The sequence below is a fragment of the Ovis aries genome, chromosome 4 (genome assembly GCF_016772045.2).
Source record: "Ovis aries strain OAR_USU_Benz2616 breed Rambouillet chromosome 4, ARS-UI_Ramb_v3.0, whole genome shotgun sequence".
NCBI lineage: Eukaryota > Metazoa > Chordata > Mammalia > Artiodactyla > Bovidae > Ovis > Ovis aries.
The window spans coordinates 88,345,716-88,368,200 of NC_056057.1; the positions used below are offsets into that span (position 1 = coordinate 88,345,716).

Consider the following 22,485-nt stretch of genomic DNA (forward strand, 5'->3'; position numbering starts at 1 on the left):
CCTATCAACTAATATCAGTCACCTGAGTTCGTAATTTCTGACATCCTGAATACAGCAGATATTCGCTTGAAAATATGGCTGATCTTAAGGGATATTAGCTGATCCTAAGCTAATCCTAATATTAGTCACATTACTGACTGCAGTCTTAACATGTACATATATTTAGAACATAAACAAAGATTATTCTGATTATCTTTTATGAAAAACAAACTTCATTTGAAAGCTCTCCAAGTCACGTTAATAGAAGCAAGGAAGAAATCATAGAGGAGCTAAAGCAAATATGAACATATCGTGGTGTGTTTTCAGTTTTTTTGTAAAATAAATAACACCTGGTAAAAAGTGTTCTAAATCAAAGGTAGTTTGTTGATTGAAACGGAATGTGTTTAGTGTATAAAAGTTACTGGATGGCTATAATTTTACTTGCTGTTTATGACTAATCATGATTGCTATCACTGTGACATCATAGGTCTGGTTCTGTTCGAGCAGATTTGCCAATTTCTGACTTTAGAACTTTCCTCTTGGTGGGTACTTTAATCTATGATAACTTCTGTGTCTATGGTACAAAAGAGTCTGCAATCTAATGAGACTGCAGGAACCAAGAGAATGGTGGAAAATATTTTAATATGAATAAAACTTTTAACGATGTGATACAATGGTTCTTCTCAAACTTTATCATCTATCAGAATCCTCTGGAGGGCTTGTTCATGTGCAGATGGCCAGGCGCCGCTCACAGACACTCTGATTGAGTTGGTCTGGGGTGGAGCCAAAGAATTTGCATGTCTAAGTTCTCAGGTGATGCTGGTAATGTTATATCAGGAATGACATTGTCAGAACCACTGCATAGACGACGTGTGTGTGTACACATACACGTACGAATATATATACATAGGTATATATGTGCATAAAGATACATGCAAATATATAGGCACACACACATACAGATAAATACATGAAAGTGAAGCGAAAGTGTTAGCCATTCAGCTGTGCCTGACTCTGCGACCCTAAGGACTGTAGCCCAGAACCGCTGATTTGCAATAGCTTAGAGTTCTGTTTCGGAGAAGGCAATGGCAACCCACTCCAGTATTCTTGCCTGGAAAATCCCAGGGACAGGGGAGCCTGGTAGGCTGCAGTCCATGGGGTCGCTAGGAGTCAGACATGACTGAGCGACTTCACTTTCACTTTTCACTTTCATGCATTGGAGAAGGAAATGGCACCCCACTCCAGTGTTCTTGCCTGGAGAATCCCAGGGACAGGGGAGCCTGGTGGGCTGCTGTCTATGGGGTTGCACAGAGTTGGACACAACTGAAGTGACTTAGCAGTAGCAGCAACAGAGTTCTGTTTTTGGCCAAAATGTAGAATCTGTCTCAATTTTAAGAAAAAGGTATACCTGTGGTACATTCTGCATTTCTACTAGAATTTATAAGGTGTGAAAAATCATGTGAGTTTTAAAGGTGTGAATAAGATATTATCTTAAAGTCTCTCCTAAGTATACTCTTGAAAGGCACAAGTCAAGACAGCCTTGGTGAACTGAGATTACATCTGTTGGTGGTTATGGATGGTCCCCAATACTCACACTGATTGTCTTTCACATACTGGGGTATGCTTCCAAAAGAATTCAGGCAGTTACAACGTTTTACTTTCATATCAGGATATAATGGTGATTCTCCTTGTCTTAGGGGCAAATATAATTCAAAATCCTTCTAATGATATATTAATAAATATGAAGGAAATGTATGAGGAAAAAACATTGCTGTAACTAAGATAATTAATACAAAATTATTATGGACCTACTACATTTAGGTAAATATGGTAGGGGCTTTATGTATATTATCTTAAAATGTGATTCCTTGGTAACAAAATACTTTTTATTAGTGGAAACACGATAAATCTGTGTTTATTTCATAGTCTCACTGAAAATGGAATAAACAGCAGTGCATCACTGCCAACAGTGATGTTTTTACAGTACTTACGTCCACTTGGTTCTATTAACTATGATTTTCTTATATGTCAATATCTTGCCATTATTCTTTATAGCTTGGTGGGCAATTCACTTCTTAACACATTTTGTTTACCTTCACAATCTTGATGAGTGTCTTCAGTTGGTAAATATGAAGCTGAAGGTCTAATCTATCAGCCAGCCACACACAGATGACTTTCATGGAGCTGCTGTACCATTGCTGCAAAGAAGGATGGGGGCAGAAGGCAGGAGAACAAAACAAGGAAACAACCTCTGCAGTATCCATTTAACAGATTTGGTAATGAGGGGGTAATGAAACACTCCAAAATGACCACGATCAGCACTTGAAGTCAATAATGCTATAATTTCCTGTTAACAGAATTGTATGTTTTGCTAGAAAACCTGCTAAGTTGACCCGGGCTGTTCTTTATATGAATTAACATTACAGTCTTTCAGCTGCAACATATTCATGGGAAACAGTATTTTTGCATTTGCAGCCTAGCAGCCTGCTTTGTAATTTATAGGTAACAATGGGTACTAAATACATAATATGGGAGTGAATGGACTGCCAAGCAGCCCGAAAAAAAATGGGTAAATTATTTTCAAAGGGAAATTTCCCATTAATCTGTAGGTTATGTAAAAATCAGTAGATGCCATAATGCATGTAGGCAACACCTAGAAGCAGCATTTTAAAGGAGGGATGGCAAAAAACATCCACAGTTTACTAACCTCTAATCCCCCAAAACACCTTTATCTATTACTGGTTGTTAAGTATTTGCCAAGATGGCATAAAGCCACCTAAAATAAAGATTTTAGATCTTAGAAAGGAATGTTATCAGGATGGAATTCTTGTGTCTTAAAATAATTACGAAAACACATGTCAGTTGACCAAATTATAAAAGAAAACAATCATCTGTTTCATTTTGCAAGTGTTTTCGGAGGGTTCATGTTTTCTGTTTATGAAAACTCTCTTGAGGGGAAAACTGAAATTCTCCTCTAATGTACTTTCTTGCTCCTATATAATGTCTGTGAGTATTGTAAAAAGAAATTTTGTTCCCATTTTCAAGAAAAGGCAATCTGCCATTAGTGACGACATTTTAAGGGAATTGGTACTCATATGCCAGAGCCAGGTTTAGGTAATACTGTAAGAAAATAATGCTATTCATTCAGATAATGTGAGAAATATCAACGTCCATGCAGCATTTAGGAAGTGACAAAAGAGTTTCTGAGAGAGAAGGGATATTATGCCTTGCTGGAATATACAAAAACAGTGACACCACAGATCACAAATGCATGTGCTTATGTTGTTAGGTATTCAAACAGAAAAGAGTCTTTATATTTCTTCCACAATAAAGCGGTAAATTCAAATTTCTAAGAGAAATCTCAAGTGATGTAAGTCTGAAATTCACCTGGACTTGCATTTTATAACACGTTCTAACAAAATTTAGTGTAAGGAATGGTAGTTTAAGCCTAATGTAAAAATGAATTGGTTTAAGATTTCATCAGACTTATTTCTATTAATTGGTAGGTATACTGGACACACATGCATAAAATGAGATAGGCTATTTGAAAATGAATAATTGATCTATTGAATACTGTGATATTAAATGGATGAATAACCATTCCAGTTTTTAAACTGTGAGATGGGCTAAGGTTTTTTTAAAAAATGTTTTTCATGTACCCAATTTTGCTTTTTCCTAATGATTACTTTCCTAACTTTCAGAATGTGTAAAGGTATCAGATACAAGTTTTATAAAACAAGATAATCCTAAATTCTTTAAAAATAAACTAATAAATTCAGTACTTCAGCTGACATATTAAATCTTAATAGATTAGTATCTGATATTTAAATCTTCTGTTTTCTTATTTTAAATGATAGCCTCAACTTCTTAAGTTCTATTTTAATGCAAGCAAACACTCACAGGTATTGATGATATTGAATATGAGTATACTGAAGTAACATAAAACCCTTACCTCGACTCCTCTCTCCAAGTACCTTGAAAGCTAAAATGTAGCCGAAATGGTTATGACTCTTAAATTATAGCGCTTCTTCAAGAGGTAATTTAGTTGGGGGACAAAATATGACATGTTGTACTAAGTTTATAACATACGCAATAATCTGGCTGTCAGACTATAAAGTTACTATATATGTGGTAGGTTGTATGAATTTGAGATAAATGAAAATACTTTCTTAAAATTACTCCTTATGCATCTTATGTTCTTAAAAAATCCACAGATAATTTAAAATTAATGTAACTTCATTTTTCTATTACATGTAAATGATACTTATGATTAAGTGATAATTGAAAGGACATCTAATATAACACAGAAACTTATTATTAATATAACTTCTGTAACACAATGCCAAAATTGTAATTTTAAAGAATAATTTGGAAATCAAATATCTAAAGTTAACTATAAAATCAGAGAAAAAGAATTAATGTTAATAAAATGCTTAAGCCACTTTATCATCATCTTGTTTTAAAGGCAAACAAATTATTCTACAAGGAACATTCTATAAGGGAAATTATTTCATCCACTAATCATGTATAATTTTAATTCCCAAGTCAAAGCATTTTGAAGAACTTCAGCGAAAGCAAGCAAGTGAAGAAAAATAAGCAGCTTAACTTAAGAGTTTATGGTGTTATGAAGAATAAGCTAACAAACCAAAAAAAAACCTCACTAGGACTGCTTCTTTCTTGTATCTGCTGAAACATACACACACACACCAAAAAAATAAAACCACCCAACAAAACAGGTGTCAGTAGCATTTCCCTATTTCTGGAGCTGGAATAGAAATGTTCTTCTTTTGGATGGAGGATGGTAGGTCCCATTTTTTTTTTATTTTGAGAAAAAATTCATAAAATTCAAAATAAGTTAGCTTCATTCCCCTCAGCCACCCACCCGCTCTACCGAAGCAAACCAATCCCCCAAAACAAAGAAAAAAAAATTGAAAGGGGTGAATGTGCAGTGAAGTGTGACTGTTAGAAAATGTGCTTTCAGTTTGGAAAAGTTAATTTTATAAAGCAAGTTGGTTGACTATTCACTTTTCCCTTCAGGGGATGACAACGAAGGGGCGCTGGAGCTTGCACTCAAGTCATGGGTATGGCATTACTGCTTATTCTCTGCTTGGTCTACTTAGGAATAAAGCAGTAAGTGTATACTCTGCACTCTTTTTTTTTTTTCCTCCATCAATCCATGCCAGCAGCCTACCACTTTAACAAAAAATATGTGGTTTTTTTTTTTTTCTTTTTGTGGTTCATTCAACTCCTGTAAGGGCATGCATTACTCACTTCATTTTCTTGAGATATCTCTTTTAAAGCAAAAATAAAAGAAAAGGAAAGGCTAGGGTTGACTCTGTGAGACCCCTGTATTTATTCACACTTATTGTGCATGACTGTAGACTGGTAAATCATATTAGCGGCCCGTCTCCCCATCAAGCTGCTACTTGCTTTCCAGCCCTGGGAAGGTTCAACAAATCAACAGGAGCACGGAAAACAGAACATCAGTCTAATCTAGTGTTTAAGGTGAAGTTTTCAAACCCAATCTAAGAAGATCTTTAGAGCAAGCAACAAGCTGAAGGGCTCAGAAGGTGGTATTGACAATGAAAGAGTGTTGAAATATTGAGAAGCGCAGCACTTGTGCATTTTTAATAACAAGAGGGTCAACAAGGACACAGCTCCCTTAGTGCCAGGAGTTGCCACTGACTATGGAAATTGCCACACCAGGGCTATAAACGCTTGCAGTTCATCAGCTTTCTTAAACAGTTCATCAGCTTTCTTAAACACCCTGAACCCCCTCAGTGGACCTTTAGTCTTGAATTAACAAACCAAAGCAATGAAAGAGGGTGCATTCTGAATGGCTGGCATTGATCCCCAACTGTGTCAGCACTGCTACAGGCCCTGAAAAACTCTCTCCATTGTCAATAGAAATTGACAAACCTCGTCTCCTAAATAGTGCAGCTGAGCCGGGCGGGATCCACGCAGCTGTAAAGGGCGCTGCTCTTGGGGCCGGGGAGCACTAACAATGGAACAAGCATGAGCTCTTTGTCAGTCCCAGACTCGGCAATTTTCTAACAAGGATTAAAGTTGTTTCTCGGCAGTGCTGGTTGAAAAGAGATTTAGCAACACACCGTGCTTTCTTCATGCAAGTTAAAGAGAAGTAGTTAAGGAATTTCATTATTCCCTTGACTAGTGGAAATACAAAACAAATATATTAAATATGCACGGCTCCCTTTTCTGCCTAATTTATAACATTTGGAGGCAAGGGGATTCAATGCAATATAACACTTCTTGCCTAGAAACAAGCACTCTATCTTTATTTTGGAAGTTTTATATATTTTTCTTTTTAAGAAAGTCCAGCCGCTTGCCACCTGGAATGAGGTCTCAATACATACTAATGCACAATGTCTTCAGACCCTCTGGGGCTGATATTCCTAAATCTGAATCACAGGACCCCATAGGGTCTATGTATTACCGCGGCTTCGAGCAAATCATTTGTCATAATGCAGCTTCTGATGATGATGGCTGGGTAAAAATAACTGCTTTCTGGGGAACAAATCTGTGATCTATTTTCTGCTTAAGTGTTTAGCTTTTTTATTGATTATGAATTGGTACAACTAGTTGATATATTTTCATTCTTCTCCAGCTAGTCTCATCTCAATAGGTGAACAACAGAAAAAAAAAAAACAAACAAACCCACAACCAATACTTTTAGTGCCCCCAGATATGGAATGGCTAAATTTCCACAGTATGTATGTATTTCTTCATTTATTTCAAGAGAAGCTGTCTGTTTTTATTACAGTCAAGTCACTGTGTTGAAATGAAATACCATCTAGAAAATCTCATCTGAGGAAGTACGTACCTCTTAAATGTTAAGATGAATTGAATAAAAGAACAAATAACAGTTTTGAAAAGGTGAAGGTTTTGAAAAATCTGATAAATATAAAGCATCCTTTAAGATCATGTTGTGGCTTCAGAGGACTACAAAATATTTAGAAAAGTGAATACTTTACAGTTTCACCAGTACATTAAAAAGTAAATATAAATGCTTCTTTATACATGGAGTGTTCCTTTGGTCCACAGTACATCTGTTTGACATAATTAAATTTGTGGCCACTCACTTCTCATTTCTTAACACTAAAATGTACTTTTGATGTAATAATTCCATCCTTCCCCCCTCTACTCAAGGCATCCCCCAGAAACAATTATATTTGGTTCTACAAAACAGATCCTCAAAACACAGCATTTTGAAAGTTCTAAAGTGTGGATTTTTTGTTGGTTTGGAATAGGATTAGGGCTATATTTAAGGAAAACTGAAACCAGTCTATTACGTTTAGAATACAGGAAGTGTTCAACCCAATCTACATCTGTCAACCAGCTGGACCCAGAGGCATGCAGGAGGACTTAGCAGCTGAGGGCTGGTCGTGAATACACCAGAGAAGGACATCATCAACCCAGAAGCTCCGGGGGCTGAGTACCCAGGAGCCCTGTGAGGCTACCATTCACTGGACTGAGCCTCTTGCTTTCTGTATGCCTCACTTTTCTCATCTGGCATGTGAAGGGCAGCTGAGATGAATCTAGCTTTACAATAAGATTTGTATACTCTCCAGAAATACTTTGAGATTAGATTTGACTATCAAAGGAAAGGGCGTGATTAGAAACAATATAGCTTGTGATTCTTCTAAAAATGAACTGAAGAGAAAAGCCAAATTGTCTTTTTTAAAAAGTGCTGCTTAAATATAGCTTTGTTCATCCAAATATGCAAGTCTAGAATTATAGATGTTTCTATTAGATGTTATTTTAAATTTATTCATTTTGGCCTTTTAATGAAGAATAGATATTCTATAAAAATGAAACAATAAAGTATAAAGAAGAATAAATGGAATTTATTAAGAACTGTGAGGCATTATTACTATGATTTTATATTAATAATGCTACCTATATTATATATTATATAATAATAATCTGACTATAAAAGTATCTGGTTTTTTTTTTTTAAATACCTCCATGGGAAGTTCAAGTGCATCAGTTCAATTTTCATTTGATTCTTATACCAACCGTGATGAGATGGTTCTTATTTTCATTTTGCATGGAAACTGAGCTCACAGAGGTAGAAAACTGAGTTTAGATTAAATAATTTACTTATTTAAGTTTATATAAGTGGCAGGGTTAAGATTCATCTTATATCTATGCTCCAAAGTCTGTGCTCGTGACTACTAGGTTATTCCATTTTCTTCTACGAAACAGTCTGTTTCATCGAGGAAGTCTCTGATTTTTTCAGAACAGTTTGGTATTTGTAGCAGACAACTAAGAAAATAGCTCTATCATTCCTGGTGCTCCCTCATGGTTATAATGCAGGATTACGAAATAATATAGGAGAAGCTTATTGTTCCAAAGAAGTCCATCACATTTTCTTACAAGTTAATGTAATCTACATTTGCAAAGGTATTTGTACACCTGACAATGTAATTACACAATATAATAAATTTTTTGAAGAACCAGACTGTCTTAGGATAACTAACCAACTGGTTCTTGTGCTATGCATTTCCCACATGTTTTCTCCTTAAGTGCCATATACTCTAATGCTTATAAAGCGCCATATACTCTAAAACTTAGGGATACTGAGAAAATCTTTTTTCACTGCAACTAAACAAAGCAATGTGGAAAGAAGATCCTAGTTCATTCATGAAGGGATTCGATCTATATGTACAGTTTTCTTATTTTTTTATTTTTAAAATACAGAACATAGAAGAACTTGATTCATGCTTTTTCCCCTTCCGTGTTCAATAAACTCACTTTTAGGGCGATTTTCATTTTTTTAGTTCTATGAGGAAGACTGCAAAGCAGAGTTCATGAGCACTATGGAGTCTGTTAAGCAGGAGAAAGTGTAAGAAGTGCTAATGTGGGAGGTTTGGCATATAGTCGGTACCTAATAAATGCTTGTTGAATGATGAAACATTTTTCCTACTCTTGAAGTTCAGTACTTTTTCCCATTCTTTTTTAAAATGCATGAATGTAATAACTAAGATGCTTCCAGATGCATTCAATCCTCTTCAATCATAAAACAGGGTAAGTTATATAATAGGGTAAGTTCCAGAAACTAGGGGTTGCACAAGCTTTTTTCCACTCATCTCTATTTTATTAACTCCAAATTTCCTTTCTCCCAAAATATCCTGAAAGTAATATTACTAAACTAGCCTATCTATCCTCACACTTCACAAAGAGCATTAAAATCAATACTATTCTTCATTATTCGTTGTCATCAAGCAGGCAAGTGCCTTTGTAAATTTATTCTGCGGGTCTCTTCCTGGTGCTAAAATGACCAGGGATTACAAAGTGAAAATTTCAGATCTTCAGTTGTTTCCCCCTCCCCTACTTAATGACAAATTATGGAATGTATACTGGTTGGGCTAATCTTTTGACTAATCAGTGGTTTGGCTGAACACAGTGGTCAACCCAGTTACAACAGTATGTGTACTAGTTTGGGATGCAGACATAGACTGTGAATGATTTATTTGGGCATAAGACCTGTTCACTTGGTTCAGTGACTCATTTTGAGTACTATATATAAAAGTTTGGTCAATATTGCATTTAAATCAATAATGTAGGATCTGGATAAAAATAAATTAGACTCCTGCAATTTCTATTGAATGGTACAAGTTTGAGATAAAACCTCAGTCTGAGAATGAATGGTTAGCCAGTCTTTTTGCTTCAGTTTCCTTATAAAAAATAGGGAAAAATTATTCCAAAGGTCCTTTTCCAGAGTGTTGTAGGGACAGAAGTAAACAGTTATCCCTCTGTTTCTGACTCATGGTGCACTCTCACAGGAAATGAGTGATCTGGGTTTCTCTATATCTACAAGTTTTGGGTAAGTCAATCCCTCTCTTGGGACTTTTATCCCCACGTACATTTCACTGGCCAGATTCATGACATTGAAGACTCTGGTCAACCATCATTTCTCCTATGAAGCCAACACTATCTCTTACCCAGGTAGAAGTAGAAGCTCCCGTATTTTCTGCCTCTAAATCTCTGTACATGTGTCTGTAGAAATACTGCACACTGTGCTCGATATTTGCCTCAATAGGATGTGAGTATCCATAAGGCAGAAACCGAGTCTTTTGCTTAATATCTCTAGCCCTTAGCAGAATGTCCAGCATATAACATGTGTTACACATTTTTTGAGGGACTGAATGCTTTTAAAATATTTGGAGATATAAACTGTTGCACATACAATAGTGGCAGGGCAGCTTTTCAATAGACAAAGGATAATATCAGAGCCAGAGGAACTGCTGACTTGAATGAAACATTTCATTAATAGCAGAATAATTTAATGAATGCTAAAGTTGCAGGCATCACCAAAAAGTAAACAACTGCAATTGGCTAATGAAATTTAACACACGACTAAAACAGAACTGAAAATGTGACAGTCTAATCTCATTGTAGGTGATGAACTAAGTAAAGGAGAAAGTACTGTAAACTAATGAACCCCCCATACCTAGGTACATATAAGAGTATCCACATATAGGAAATCAACACTTCACTGGAAGGACTGATGCTGAAGCTCCAATAATTTGGCCACCTGATATGAACAGCCAACTCATTGGAAAAGACCCTGATGCTGGGAAAGATTGAAGGCAGGAGGAGAGGGAGACAAAAGAGGATGAGACGGTTGCATGGCATCACTGACTCAATGGACATGAGTTTGAGAAAACTCCAGGAGGTAGCGAAGGACAGGGAAGTCTGGAGTGCTGCAATTCATTGGATCGCAAAGAGTCAGACACAACTTAGCAACTGAAAGACAACAACACAACACATACATTCTTACACACAAAGATATGATGACATTGTATGTGCTCAGAGGTTGATGTGCTCAGCTCCAGACTGGTTTTTTCAGAGTCTGTCATGCATGCAGCGAACAACCTTTCTGGCATATGCTCAGGGGTATTAGTAGCTGTTCATGGAGGGTATCAAAGGCTGTGGGGCTACCTAGTGTGGCGCGTCAATGCTGCCTTGTGAGTTTTCACCAATGAAGGACATGTCCCGGGTGCCTTCAGTGCTTGCTGGTCTTGTGAGAGGTGTATAAAAAAGGCAGAGAACCACCATGCTGTGGCACTGTGACTCAGACTTGAGTCTGAGTGAACATGAAGAGCCCTCCTGGGAGGTGGCAGAAGCCTGGTTTTTCAGCAGAGAACCTCTGCATGGTAGAGAGGGAGAGCGTGCCCTTGTTGCACCGTCATGGCATTTGATATTGCAAGCTCTAGAGCTAAGTATAACTGTTGAGTCAGCTCTACATCCTGGCAGGTTTCCAATCATCCACTTGCAACAGAAAGAAATAAAAACAAGTCAAAGATACTCACTATTTATTTGAAAGCTTTCTCAATTTTAATTCTCCACAGTATACTATTTGAAAAAAAAAAAAAAACCAACAATGTCTATTCAGTAGCTGAAAATGTGAAACATTTTAATGTAGAAGTTAACTTTTTCAAAAGACCCATTTGACCATAAGAATGTAAGTTCCCTTATTAGAGCAGAAACTTGGTCTATCTTACCTAACACTGTATTCTCAGCCTCTAGCAGTGTGTGGCTTCGAGAAAGTAAATACTAGTTGTATGACGAAATAATAAAAGGGATTTTGATTTCCTACTTTAATTAGAATCCTACCGAGTCATTGTGACAGAGATACTCAACGATGTGGGACAAAACCAATGCCTAACCTTTTAAATGTTTTTGCCTGTGGAGCATGTGGGATGTTATTAATAGCTCCCTAACCAAGGATTGAACCTGTGCCATTTGCATTGCAAGTGTGGAGTCTTAACCACTGGACCACCAGGGAAATCTCTATGCTTAACCTTTCAGTCTCAATATTTACCACCATTTCCTACACATCCCAATTGAAAGGTCAATTGGATTTGTTTTCTAGATCTTATATACTCAAAACATCAAATGGATGAACATTTGACATTAATAAACATACATTTTATGTGTATAATATAGGCAGTAACTAAGAAGAAAGGAAAGGAAAATGAAGTCGCTCAGTTGTGTTCGACTCTTTGCGACCCCATGGACTGTAACCTACCAGGCTTCTCAGTTCATGGGATTTTCCAGGCAAGAGTACTGGAGTGGGTTGCCATTTCCTTCTCCAGGGGATCTTCCTGATCCAAGGATTGAACCCAGGTCTCCCACGTTGCAGGCAGACACTTTACCATCTGAGCCACCAGGAAAGCCAGAACTAAGGGGAAAGTCAACAAGAAATGTGGCGACTATATGGAGCTAATTTATGAGGATCAGTAGAGCAAGTATGGGAAAAATTTCCATGAGAATGTATAAATAGGAATGTGTACAGCCACATTCAAATACTATATCCTATTTCTGGCAAATAGAAGGGGAAACAATGGAAAGTAACAGACTTTATTTTGTTGGGCTCCAAAATCACTGCAGATCGTGACTATAGACGTGAAATTAAAAGACACTTGCTCCTTGGGAGAAAAGCTATGACAAACATAGACAATATATTAAAAAGCAGAGCTATCACTTGACTGACAAAGGCCTGTCTAGTCAAAGCTATGGTTTTTCCAGCAGTCATGTATGGATGCGAGTTGGACCATAAAGAAGGCTGAGTGCCAAAGAACTGATGCTTTTGAACTGTGTGTTGAAGAAGACTCTGGAGAGCCCCCTGGACTGCAAGGAGATCAAACCAGTCACTTCTAAAGGAAATCAGTTCTGAATATTCATTGGAAGGACTGATGCTGAAGCTGAAGCTCCAATACTTAGGCCACCTGATGCAAAGAACTGACTCACTGGAAAAGACCCTGCTGCTGGGAAAGGTTGAAGGCAGGAGGAGAAGGGGGTGGCAGAAGACGCAATGGTTGGAGGGCATCACCGACTTGATGGACATGAGTTTGAGTAAGCTTCTGGGAGATGGTGAAGGACAGGGAAGCCTGGTGTGCTGCAGTCCATGGGGTCGCAAAGAGTCAGACACGACTTAGTGACTGAACAACAACAATGAATTCCTAACTCTCAAAGCCTAAGCATGACACAGAGCATTTTGAGAAGCTTCAAAGGACAGCCCCCAAAAGATTAAAGGGCTAGAAAAGGGGCCTATGATGAGAAGTAGAGCAAACAGGGTTTATTTATCCTGGAGTAGACAAAGATGACAGGTGTCTTACTAACATTCTTCATATATAGGAAGGATTATTCCCTAGAGATGCTGGCTACCTGCTTTTTGTTCTCCACTGAAAAGAAAAGGGGAAATGGGCTTAAAAACAGCATGAAAAATTTAGGTGAGGTAAGGATTAGAACTTGCTTTATTTCAAATAAAACATTTTGCTCATTTGAAGAGAGTGAAATTTAGATGGTGTCTTATGTAGGGCTGGGCTGAGATCAAGAAATTGAGGGCTCTTGAGTTTAGGTAAGTACCTGTGAAAATTGTTTATATAGTTTCCTTTCAAGAAGTTTAACTAACACCCCGTTTTGCCACAATGATGTTGGTTTACTACAACAGCTGCTTCCTGACACAGAATGTGTTTCTAGTTGGACTTAGTCAATGGTGGCATTCTGGCCGCCACTCCTGTGCTCACTTGTGAATGGCACCAACCGTGTAGGTAAGGCTGCAGGGGAGGCTTGCAGAGGGCATGTTTGATGGAGGAGATCAAAAAGCAACCACAGAAAATGGCTTTAAAGCCACGTGTCATTTGCTTATGAAGTTGGGTTTGAAGATAAGGAGAATGGTAGCCATCGTTTTTATGAAAACATCACACTGGCCAACTGATGGCGATGGCTAGTCTCAGGGGAGCCCTGGGTAGTTTCATTAATAAGTCACTGGTAGCCAGCTGCAGTGCAAGCATGCAAAGCCACCGAGGGAAAGCCAGGCTCTGTGTGGAGAAGCAAGAGTTTCTAGACCATCATCCATGTGAAAGCAGCAAGCAATCAATACTAAATAACTTTTGAACTGCTCAACATGTTGCTTGTAATTATTTCAACTATCTTTGATAAAATCAGGAGTGGGAATATTCTGATTTCTTCCATGACTATTAAGTTACTGTCACTGGCTTGGGTGAATGAAAGCAAATACACATTTATGCATTTGATGTTTAGAAAAATTTCTTGAGTAAAATGCAAGTTTTGACATCTTCCATTCATCAGAGAGAGTTTTACCATAGTGAAGTGATTTTAAGTGATCAACCCCAATTTTTTTTTCTCCTGTTCAAGCAAAAACCTCAGATCAGTTCACAAGTGAGATTTTTTTTTTTTTTTTAATTCTGAGCACAATTAAAGGTGAGTTAAGGCTCTGGTGGAAATCTAAAGAGCATCAGCAAATCTGAGCACTGCTCAGCTTTTGAATTGCTTTCCTACTTCTTAGTTCTTTTAAATGGTTTTCTATGGCAGGAACATTTTTCTTAATTAGTCACAGCTAATTAGTGTTCTGGCATAGACAAGTAATCAGAAATGTCAGAGCTGCAAGGCTACATCTCCCTAATCCTTTGATAATAATTTAGCCTCCTGGGAGGGCCCCAAGCTGCGGTAAGTAGTGACTGACAATAAGGCAAAATTAGGTGGGCAGCAGACCATTAGGATAGAAAAATAAAAAGCACTACCCGATCCCGCTGAGCACCATCAGGCAACTAACTGCACTGCCAGATGAGGTGCCTGTTTAAGCCTGTGTTGTTAATTAGCCTGATTCTACCAGACCTGCCACATATGTCCAGGTGCCTCATGCAAAGATGTGTATTTCTGGGCATGTGCCAAATGACAATTGTGTCCCGTGATCACATTTCAAGAATCTAAGGGAGAAGTCCACATATTTCTTGAAGATTCTTTTGAATTATCAAAGAAATAAGATCAACCGGCTATAATACATTTTTTTTTTCTCATGGAGTTTCTTTTAGGCAATTAGGCACGCTGAGCTCAGGTTTCTTAGGTCTTCATTCACCAACAGCTTAGATTCAAATAAGGGCCTTTGGCCGTGAGGAGCCGCGTCTGGACTTGCCAAAGTCATTCTGGCATACACTGTACATCTAAAGTAGATTCTTTCATAAATTCTTACACTTACAAATGATAACTCAACATTAAAATAAAGATAATTAACTAAAATGAATGAGCTGCAATTCGAGAGCAGAGGTTTTGAAGAGAAATAAACTTTGGGTGGGGGGAGGAGAAGCAGGTAAGGAGCAAGGTTTGTAAGTCATTTGCTGAAACAGACGTGACCATATACAGAACAAGTGTTGACTACAACTGTCTTAAAAGAGGTCAAACAACTTCTATGTGAGTACAAATACTGTGGATAAAATAAAGTGGGAACAAATACATATAATTACATTAAAAAACACCCCCTGGAAAACAGTATATTAAAGCTGCTAAATAAGAAATTGTTAAAATGTAGGAGAGGCGACATGAACATGGATAAGAAACAGTCAAGCTTCTGATCTACCTTTAGTGCATAAGGTGACCCCAGGGTACATGACATAACAGTGGGTAGAAATAAATGATCTTGGTCTCAAGTACATCACTGAGCTTACATCATTCATCTTTTCTAGTGATGGAAAAGCAAAATAATGGTTAGGACATGAGAGTGATAGTAACGTTTGATTTTGATTGTTGATAGGAAAATCATGGATGGGTCCAAGTTAATGTTTTATATTTGACTTCTTTTTACATAGAGACAACACTGAAGAGAAAATACTCTGTAATCAGAATCTATACTGATTTAGTGGTTCCCCGCCTTTTTGGCACCAGGGACTGGTTTCGTGGAAGACAATTTTTCTATGGACTGGGTTGGGGGGTACGGTTTTGGAATGATTCAAGAAGATTACATTTATTGTAACCTGTATTTCCATTATTATCACATCAGCTCCACCTCAGATCAGCAGGCATTAGATCCCTGAGGTTGGGGACCCTTGGATATAACAACTTGTTTGTCACTTGAAAGTGAAATAACGTTGAAAACAGGAAAACTGTTATTTTAAAATCGACAGTCATATATAAGCGAATGTATCTATAATATTATGGAATTATAAGAAATGCAAGAAGGCAAAGAAGCTCTCTGAATGGGTCTTACTGGGTTCCAGCCTTTGTTTGTAATGTGGCTGATTACACACATAAAGAAAGTCATCCAAGGAATATGACTGAAAGAGTAGACATCAGTTCTAAATATATTCTACTATCTATTAAAATAGCAGCCATTCTTATTCATGTTCTGCGGATTTCAAGTATTTCTGGAAAACCAATGAAATTAATTTAATTTTTAAATAAATTAAGAATAATAGCATCAATCTTACTGAGGATGAATAAATTCTTGAATCAGAAAGTTTGGGCATGGGTGTGAAACACTGAACTCGAAAACTCTGAGCATATCCTCCCTTTTTTATTTGGGAGTCCAGAGATAAACAAGAGGTAAAAGTGCAAAATTAGTTTTATTTTGAAAAGCATATTCACTTGCAAGAGTTTCATTTTTTTCCCCCTTACCATATCTTAAAATGGCCATGAACTTACTGACATTGTTGAAGTCAGTTTTACTTAAAATGCTTAGAGTTTCTTTACCAAAAAGAATCCTTTTCAAGGAAAGTCCTGAAAATTAATCCTTTACAAAGCACTATGTGGATATCACTGATTAACTATCATTTAAAGGATTACTTTTAACTTTAGAAGACATCACAATACAATTAAAAAAAAATCTCGTTGAGATGAAACTCCTCAACAATTAAATATGTAATCAGTTTATAACACAAGAGAATGTTTAATCTACATGATTTACCAATTAAAGACTGCACCCTGATGTGTCTTCAGCAACATGAGAGCTAAAACAAAATTGTCTCAGAGGGTCTCAAGATGGGCAATGCCTTGTAAAGGCACAAACGTTTAGAGAGGTAGGTAGGTTTAGTGTCTCTCCCAGACAATGGGATGCACTTCTGTTGACCCCTACTAGCCTCAGCATTTGGGATATTCTTGGACATTATAAGTGACCATTATAAGAGGGTGCTCTCGTGCTCAATTACTGTGAGCGTCAGTTTTGATTTCTGAAACATCACGACTTTTCAACCCAGAGACTCAAAGCTCTCTGGGAAAGTGTCCAGCCTCTCTGCTGACCCATGGGTACCTGGGGCAAGCTCTGTGTTTCCTGAATCCTGACAGTGTGAGAAGAAACCTCATAGTAGGCATTAAAAATGGGACTTGTGCTGCGTGCTCAGTGGCATCTGACTCTGCAACCCTATGGACTATAGCCTGCCAGGCTCCTCCGTCCATGGGATTTTAAAGGCAAGAATTCTGGAGTGCATTGCCATTCCCTTCTCCAAAGAAAGAATTAGAAAAGCATTGCCATGGTTTTACATTAGGATCAGACAAGTTGTAAATGGTTTTGATTTGCCAGCATTTTTTAAACAGCTACTGACAATGATGTTTTATAAGTTGGGATAAGAGAGATTACCTATAAAGCAGAACTTCTGGTAAATCCATATTCTCTTTTGCTAGAGAACTTCCTTTAAATTTCTCTGACCCAGATAAGACACAGTTTTTTAATGTGTCTTAAGGTAAGAGTTGGACATGACTGAGTGACTTCACTTTCACTTTTCATTTTTATGCATTGGAGAAGGAAATGGTAACTCACTCCAGTGTTCTTGCCTTGAGAATCCCAGGGACAGGGGAGCCTGGTGGGCTGCCATCTAGGGGGTCGCAAAGAGTTGGACACGACTGAAGCAACTTAGCAGCAGCAGCAGCAAGGTAAATTTAACGTGAGATTTTTTTTCCCATTGGCTAAATTCAAAATACAATGATAATCACTAAGTTTAATTCTTTTCTTTTTTAAAAGTATAGTCAAAGCTATGGTTTCTTTCCAGTAGTCATGTATGGATGTCATTGGGAAAGATCCTGATTCAGGGAAAGATTGAAGGCAAAAGGAGAAAGGGGTGGCAGAGGACGAGATGGTTAGACAGTATCTTGACTCACTGGACATGAATATGAGCAAACTCTAGGAATTAGCAAAGGACAGGGAAGCCTGGCATGCTGCAGTACATGGGGTCACAAAGAGTTGGACATGACTTAGTGACTGAACAACAACAAAATAGTTGCTATATATTATATTAAGGCTTCCCAGGTGGCGCTAGTGGCAAAGAGCACTCCTGCCAATGGAGGAGACATAAGAGATGAGGGTTCAGTGCTTGGGTTGGGAAGACCCCTTGGAGGAAAACATGGCAATCCACTCTAGTATCATTGCCTAGAGAGTCCCACTGATAGAGTAGCCTGGCAGGTCACACACCACAGGGTCGCAAAGAGTCAGATGTGACTGAAGCAACTTAACACACACACACAATATTGTATGTTACAGGTGTACATGTAGTAACTTACAAATTTTAAAGGTTATACTACATTCAGACATAACGACTGAACAACAGTTGCTATAAAATATTGGCTTTATTTCCCATGTTGTACAATATAAGCTACAAGAATATATCGTGCAATTCCGGGAATATTATATTCACATATAGATTTCAGTATGTGTACCACTTGACAAGCAAAGACAGCCTCCGTTTAAGATATTCTGGTCATTCTGAAAGACTTAACATGAATATAGAATATACAGGTTCCAACTATTTTTCTACCTGTAGGATTCAGAACCATGGTGGTAGCTGTATAGAATATCAAATGACATTCCTTATGTAAAATCTCTTTTCTACTTATCTACTGTAACTGCTACTGCTTCTTGCTTTCACCTGGCCATCACAAAAACACTTTAGAACTGTCTGATACTCTGAGGTGCAAGACTTGGCATGCAAACAACCTAGTCCCTTTTGTCGGCTAAAATTAGAACTATTTAAAATCTGGAAGGGATTTCAGAAACCATCTGGAGTTCTAGGCCAACTTCTTTGGTTTACATGTGCTATCTGTACTGAGTTTCAGACAGGTGACAGAACTTCTTGAAGTGCACTTATCCAGTCAATGGCAGAACTGTGGCTAGAACTCAGGTTTGTGGATTCCTGGTCCAGTCCTCTTCCTCCAAACACTGTTTTATCATTTCAAATTCTGTAAATCTGAAGCTATTGTTCAGTCACTCAGTCATGTCTGACTCTTCACGCCCCATGGACTGCAGCACTCCAGGCTTCCCTGTCCTTCACCATCTCCCAGCGCTTGCTCAAACTCATGTCCATTGAGTTGGAAGTATGGTAGGCATAAGATGGACTTTGAAACTAGAGTGACACAATTTCAAAGTCTGATTTAGTATGTAACAAGTCTTCTATCATCTCTGGATGGGACATTTCTTAACCTGAAAATAAGGCTAAAATGGGGGTGACAGCATCTACCCACAGGGCTTCCCAGGTGGCGCTGGTGGTAAAGAGCTCACTTGCAATGCAGGAGACGAAAGAGACCCAGGTTCAGTCCCTGGGTCGGGAAGATCCCCTGGAGAAGGAAATGGCAGCCCACTCCAGTGTTCTTGCCTGGAGAATCCCATGGACAGAGGAGCCTGGTGGGCTACAGTGCATGGGGTCGCAAAGAGTCGGACATGACTGAAGTGACTTGGCACGCATGCAAGCATCTACCCAGGTTAGAGATGACACAGGTCAAGAACCTAGCACATTTCCTGGTACATGGAGGTGCCCTAGGGAGAGCAGTGATGACAGGTAAGGCCACAATTATAATTTGACACTTTGAAAAAATTAGGAATGTATTGGGTAGGCCAAAAAGTTTGTTCGGTTTTAAGTAACAATAAAAGTCATATTTTTTTCATTTTCATGATGAATTTTACTGAACAACGTATTCACTAACTGAACAACTTTTTGGCCAACCCAATACCTTAGTCAAACCCAGTACCTTCTATTAAATACGGTATCTGCCATCATTTACTGAACATTTCTCGGAAGTTATTTCTGTTTAAAATAGAAAGTGTTTTATAAGTTTAACTTATGGAGTGAAGCAGAATGTCTTGATATCTGTTCTGATATTAACCATGATCTTCAAATGATACTTTAGTTTTAATGCTTCAAGATTTGACCTAAAAGTCTAAGATTATGCTATTTATGGCCTTTTAGATGATGTATATTTTAGTCACCTCCCTCTTTCACACATTTAAGAAACCAAAAAACTTCCATAGAAGCTTAAACAATAATGACAGCAATGCAGGATGCTCAGAAAGAAGGGTGATGGTGTATGGCTGTGTGGGCTGCTCATGGACAATGACAGAAGGTACCATTCTCCTTCATGGTACAGCCCCAAAACAATGGACACAAATCTAGGGCAGTGCCCATCTTTTTGGACCTTAGTCACTGGTACAATTATTTAAACAGAACCCTAAGGTATTTAGTCAGAAATATTAGGAACTATTATCAGGCTTCCTAGGTGGCGCTAGTGGTAAAGAACCTGTGGACCAATGCAGGAAACACAAGAGGTTTGAGCCCCTGAGTCAGAAGATTCCCCTGGAGAAGTGAATGGCCACCCACTCCAGTATTTTTGCCTGGGAAATCCCATGGACCGAGGAGCCTGGCGGGCTACAGTCCATAGGGCTGCAAAGAGTCAGACACGACTGGGCACATATCTCCCTTCAAATTAGAAACTATTAAGATGCTTCATTAATCAAAAGGATTTTAAGACCAGGAACACCATGAGAAATTTATTATTACTCTTAGGACAAGTTTCACAGAATTTTCAGCAGTCTTTTCCATGCATGGGGCATTACGCAGAAAAAGATTCTTTAGTAAAACACCTGATTTCTTTTTTAAAGTGTTGGTATTGGAGGCAGGATCAGTGTTTTGTAGAATAATTGATTTATGGAGAAATATTAGTATATATTCTAAAATCAAGCAAATTTCCTCTGGATAAAAAGCATACCCTTTATAAGGAATTAAGCTCTCATACTGTAGCCCCTGTACTCTTATCTAGGTTGGTTAAAACCACTACGTAATGACTCACTGCTGGGTGCTTGTGTGTGTACACATTTCCCTTTGCATCTGAAGGTGGGAGGCTCCATTCCCTTACTTACTCAGGAAACACTTTAATTGGAAGAGCAAAAGTTTGTCACTGATGCCTGAATAAAATTGTTCCTTTCAATCTTTTATCTGTAATAGACTCAGGTTGCTAACAGTATTTATAGGGTCATTATTTTCAACTGCTTCTTGACACCTAACAATATTATTTTAAGCTACAGCCAAGTGGATTTCCAATAATTATATAATGTCTCTTGGTAATGATTTGTTGCTTAAGATACACATTCTACTTTACCTTTCAACACATACTTGATAACCTCTCATTTACTAACTGTAATTGAGGCAAATTCAGTCTTGGCTAATTAGGGGCTCTTAGTACCCCCTCATCTATGTTATTCTTGATGACATATCAATAGAATTAGAGTCTACTTTTTTGTTTTTAATTACAGTAATACAAGTGTGCAACTTAAAAATATTAGAATGTTTAAGGACACTGTAACTATTTTACAAATAACAAGTCCAATGTCCTCCTGGGGATATTCAAAATGACAAAACCTTCACAACCAAAACAGAATGGTTTTTTGTTATGGGTTCCTTTTAGAAGCAAACCTACAGCCATGCCTGATGCTTAGGCATTGGAAGGAAAGTGCAATATACCCCTATAGCCATGACGATAGAATGAGAACATCATAACGAGAACATCATTTTAACGTTGGCCTCCTGGCATCTACTTTAGTTAGCTCCCTTTGTCAATTGCTGCCATACAAAAGTCTCAAAAGAAGTTTGGTGAATGGAGGGGAGTGGAAGCGGGAAATATTTTTACGAAGAAAGAAATTCTACCTCTGTTACAAATTGAGGATGAGTTCTGTAGTAAAAAGGTCACCAAGACAAAAAATTGAAGATGATAAGAAGTGTGTAACACGCAGAAACACACACACAGACATGCGTAGTGGTCTATTTGTAGAATGACTCTACCATTTTTTCAACATAGAAAATGTGCTTCCACTATACCAAGAAGAAACATAACGGGAATAACATAAACTCTTCCTTTCTGTTCACCATGTTTGAAAATTACCACATAAGCAAAAAAAAGTAAAAGAGAACTTGGAAGTGAAACATATGCTCGTAAATTCAGAGCAACACCAAATGGAAGCAGAAGTTGCTAATACGGTTTCAGTATTTTGTAAAAGAGCCAGCTGGATGGATGATAATTTTTCTACCCCTGCAGGGCATCAAAGCTTTTCAGAAATCATTCTCTTCACACATATTAACACTTAGCTTATTAAAACAGATGATACTTTTATTGTAAAGCAGCCTGGGTAGAGGCTAGAAACATAAACTACGAAAGAGAAGGCTCATTTTGACCACCCAACCCAACAAACAGCAAACACTGACACAACAGACCATGGTGGAGAGGATGACGTAGCAAGACCTTCTGTAACTGCCACAGCTGAAGTGTCACCATGAAGCCCGTGAATTGCTGTTGTGAAAACATTTGCAGTAACTTGCATAATTAAATGAAACTGCCAGAAAAGCATTTCTAAAATGCAGAGAAGATATACATAAATAAATACAGTTCAGAGCAAATATCACACATCAGAATCAGCAATGGAATGGATTA

The 22,485-nt window shown here is 37.9% G+C and overlaps 1 protein-coding gene across 11 annotated transcripts in view; it reads right to left on the bottom strand.

Moving 5' to 3' along the window:
* CADPS2 (calcium dependent secretion activator 2) overlaps positions 1 to 22,485 on the bottom strand; it is a 574,734-nt gene that overhangs the window by 4,456 nt on the left and 547,793 nt on the right. For 10 of the 11 annotated variants that reach the window (XM_060414820.1, XM_060414821.1, XM_012177054.4 and 7 more), the window contains one exon: positions 2,073 to 2,177. In XM_060414820.1, the coding sequence (XP_060270803.1) occupies positions 2,073 to 2,177 (105 nt within the window). Of the gene's footprint in view, positions 1 to 2,072; positions 2,178 to 5,120; positions 22,345 to 22,485 lie in introns of those variants that run through there. The other variant, XM_060414822.1, reaches the window with a different exon arrangement.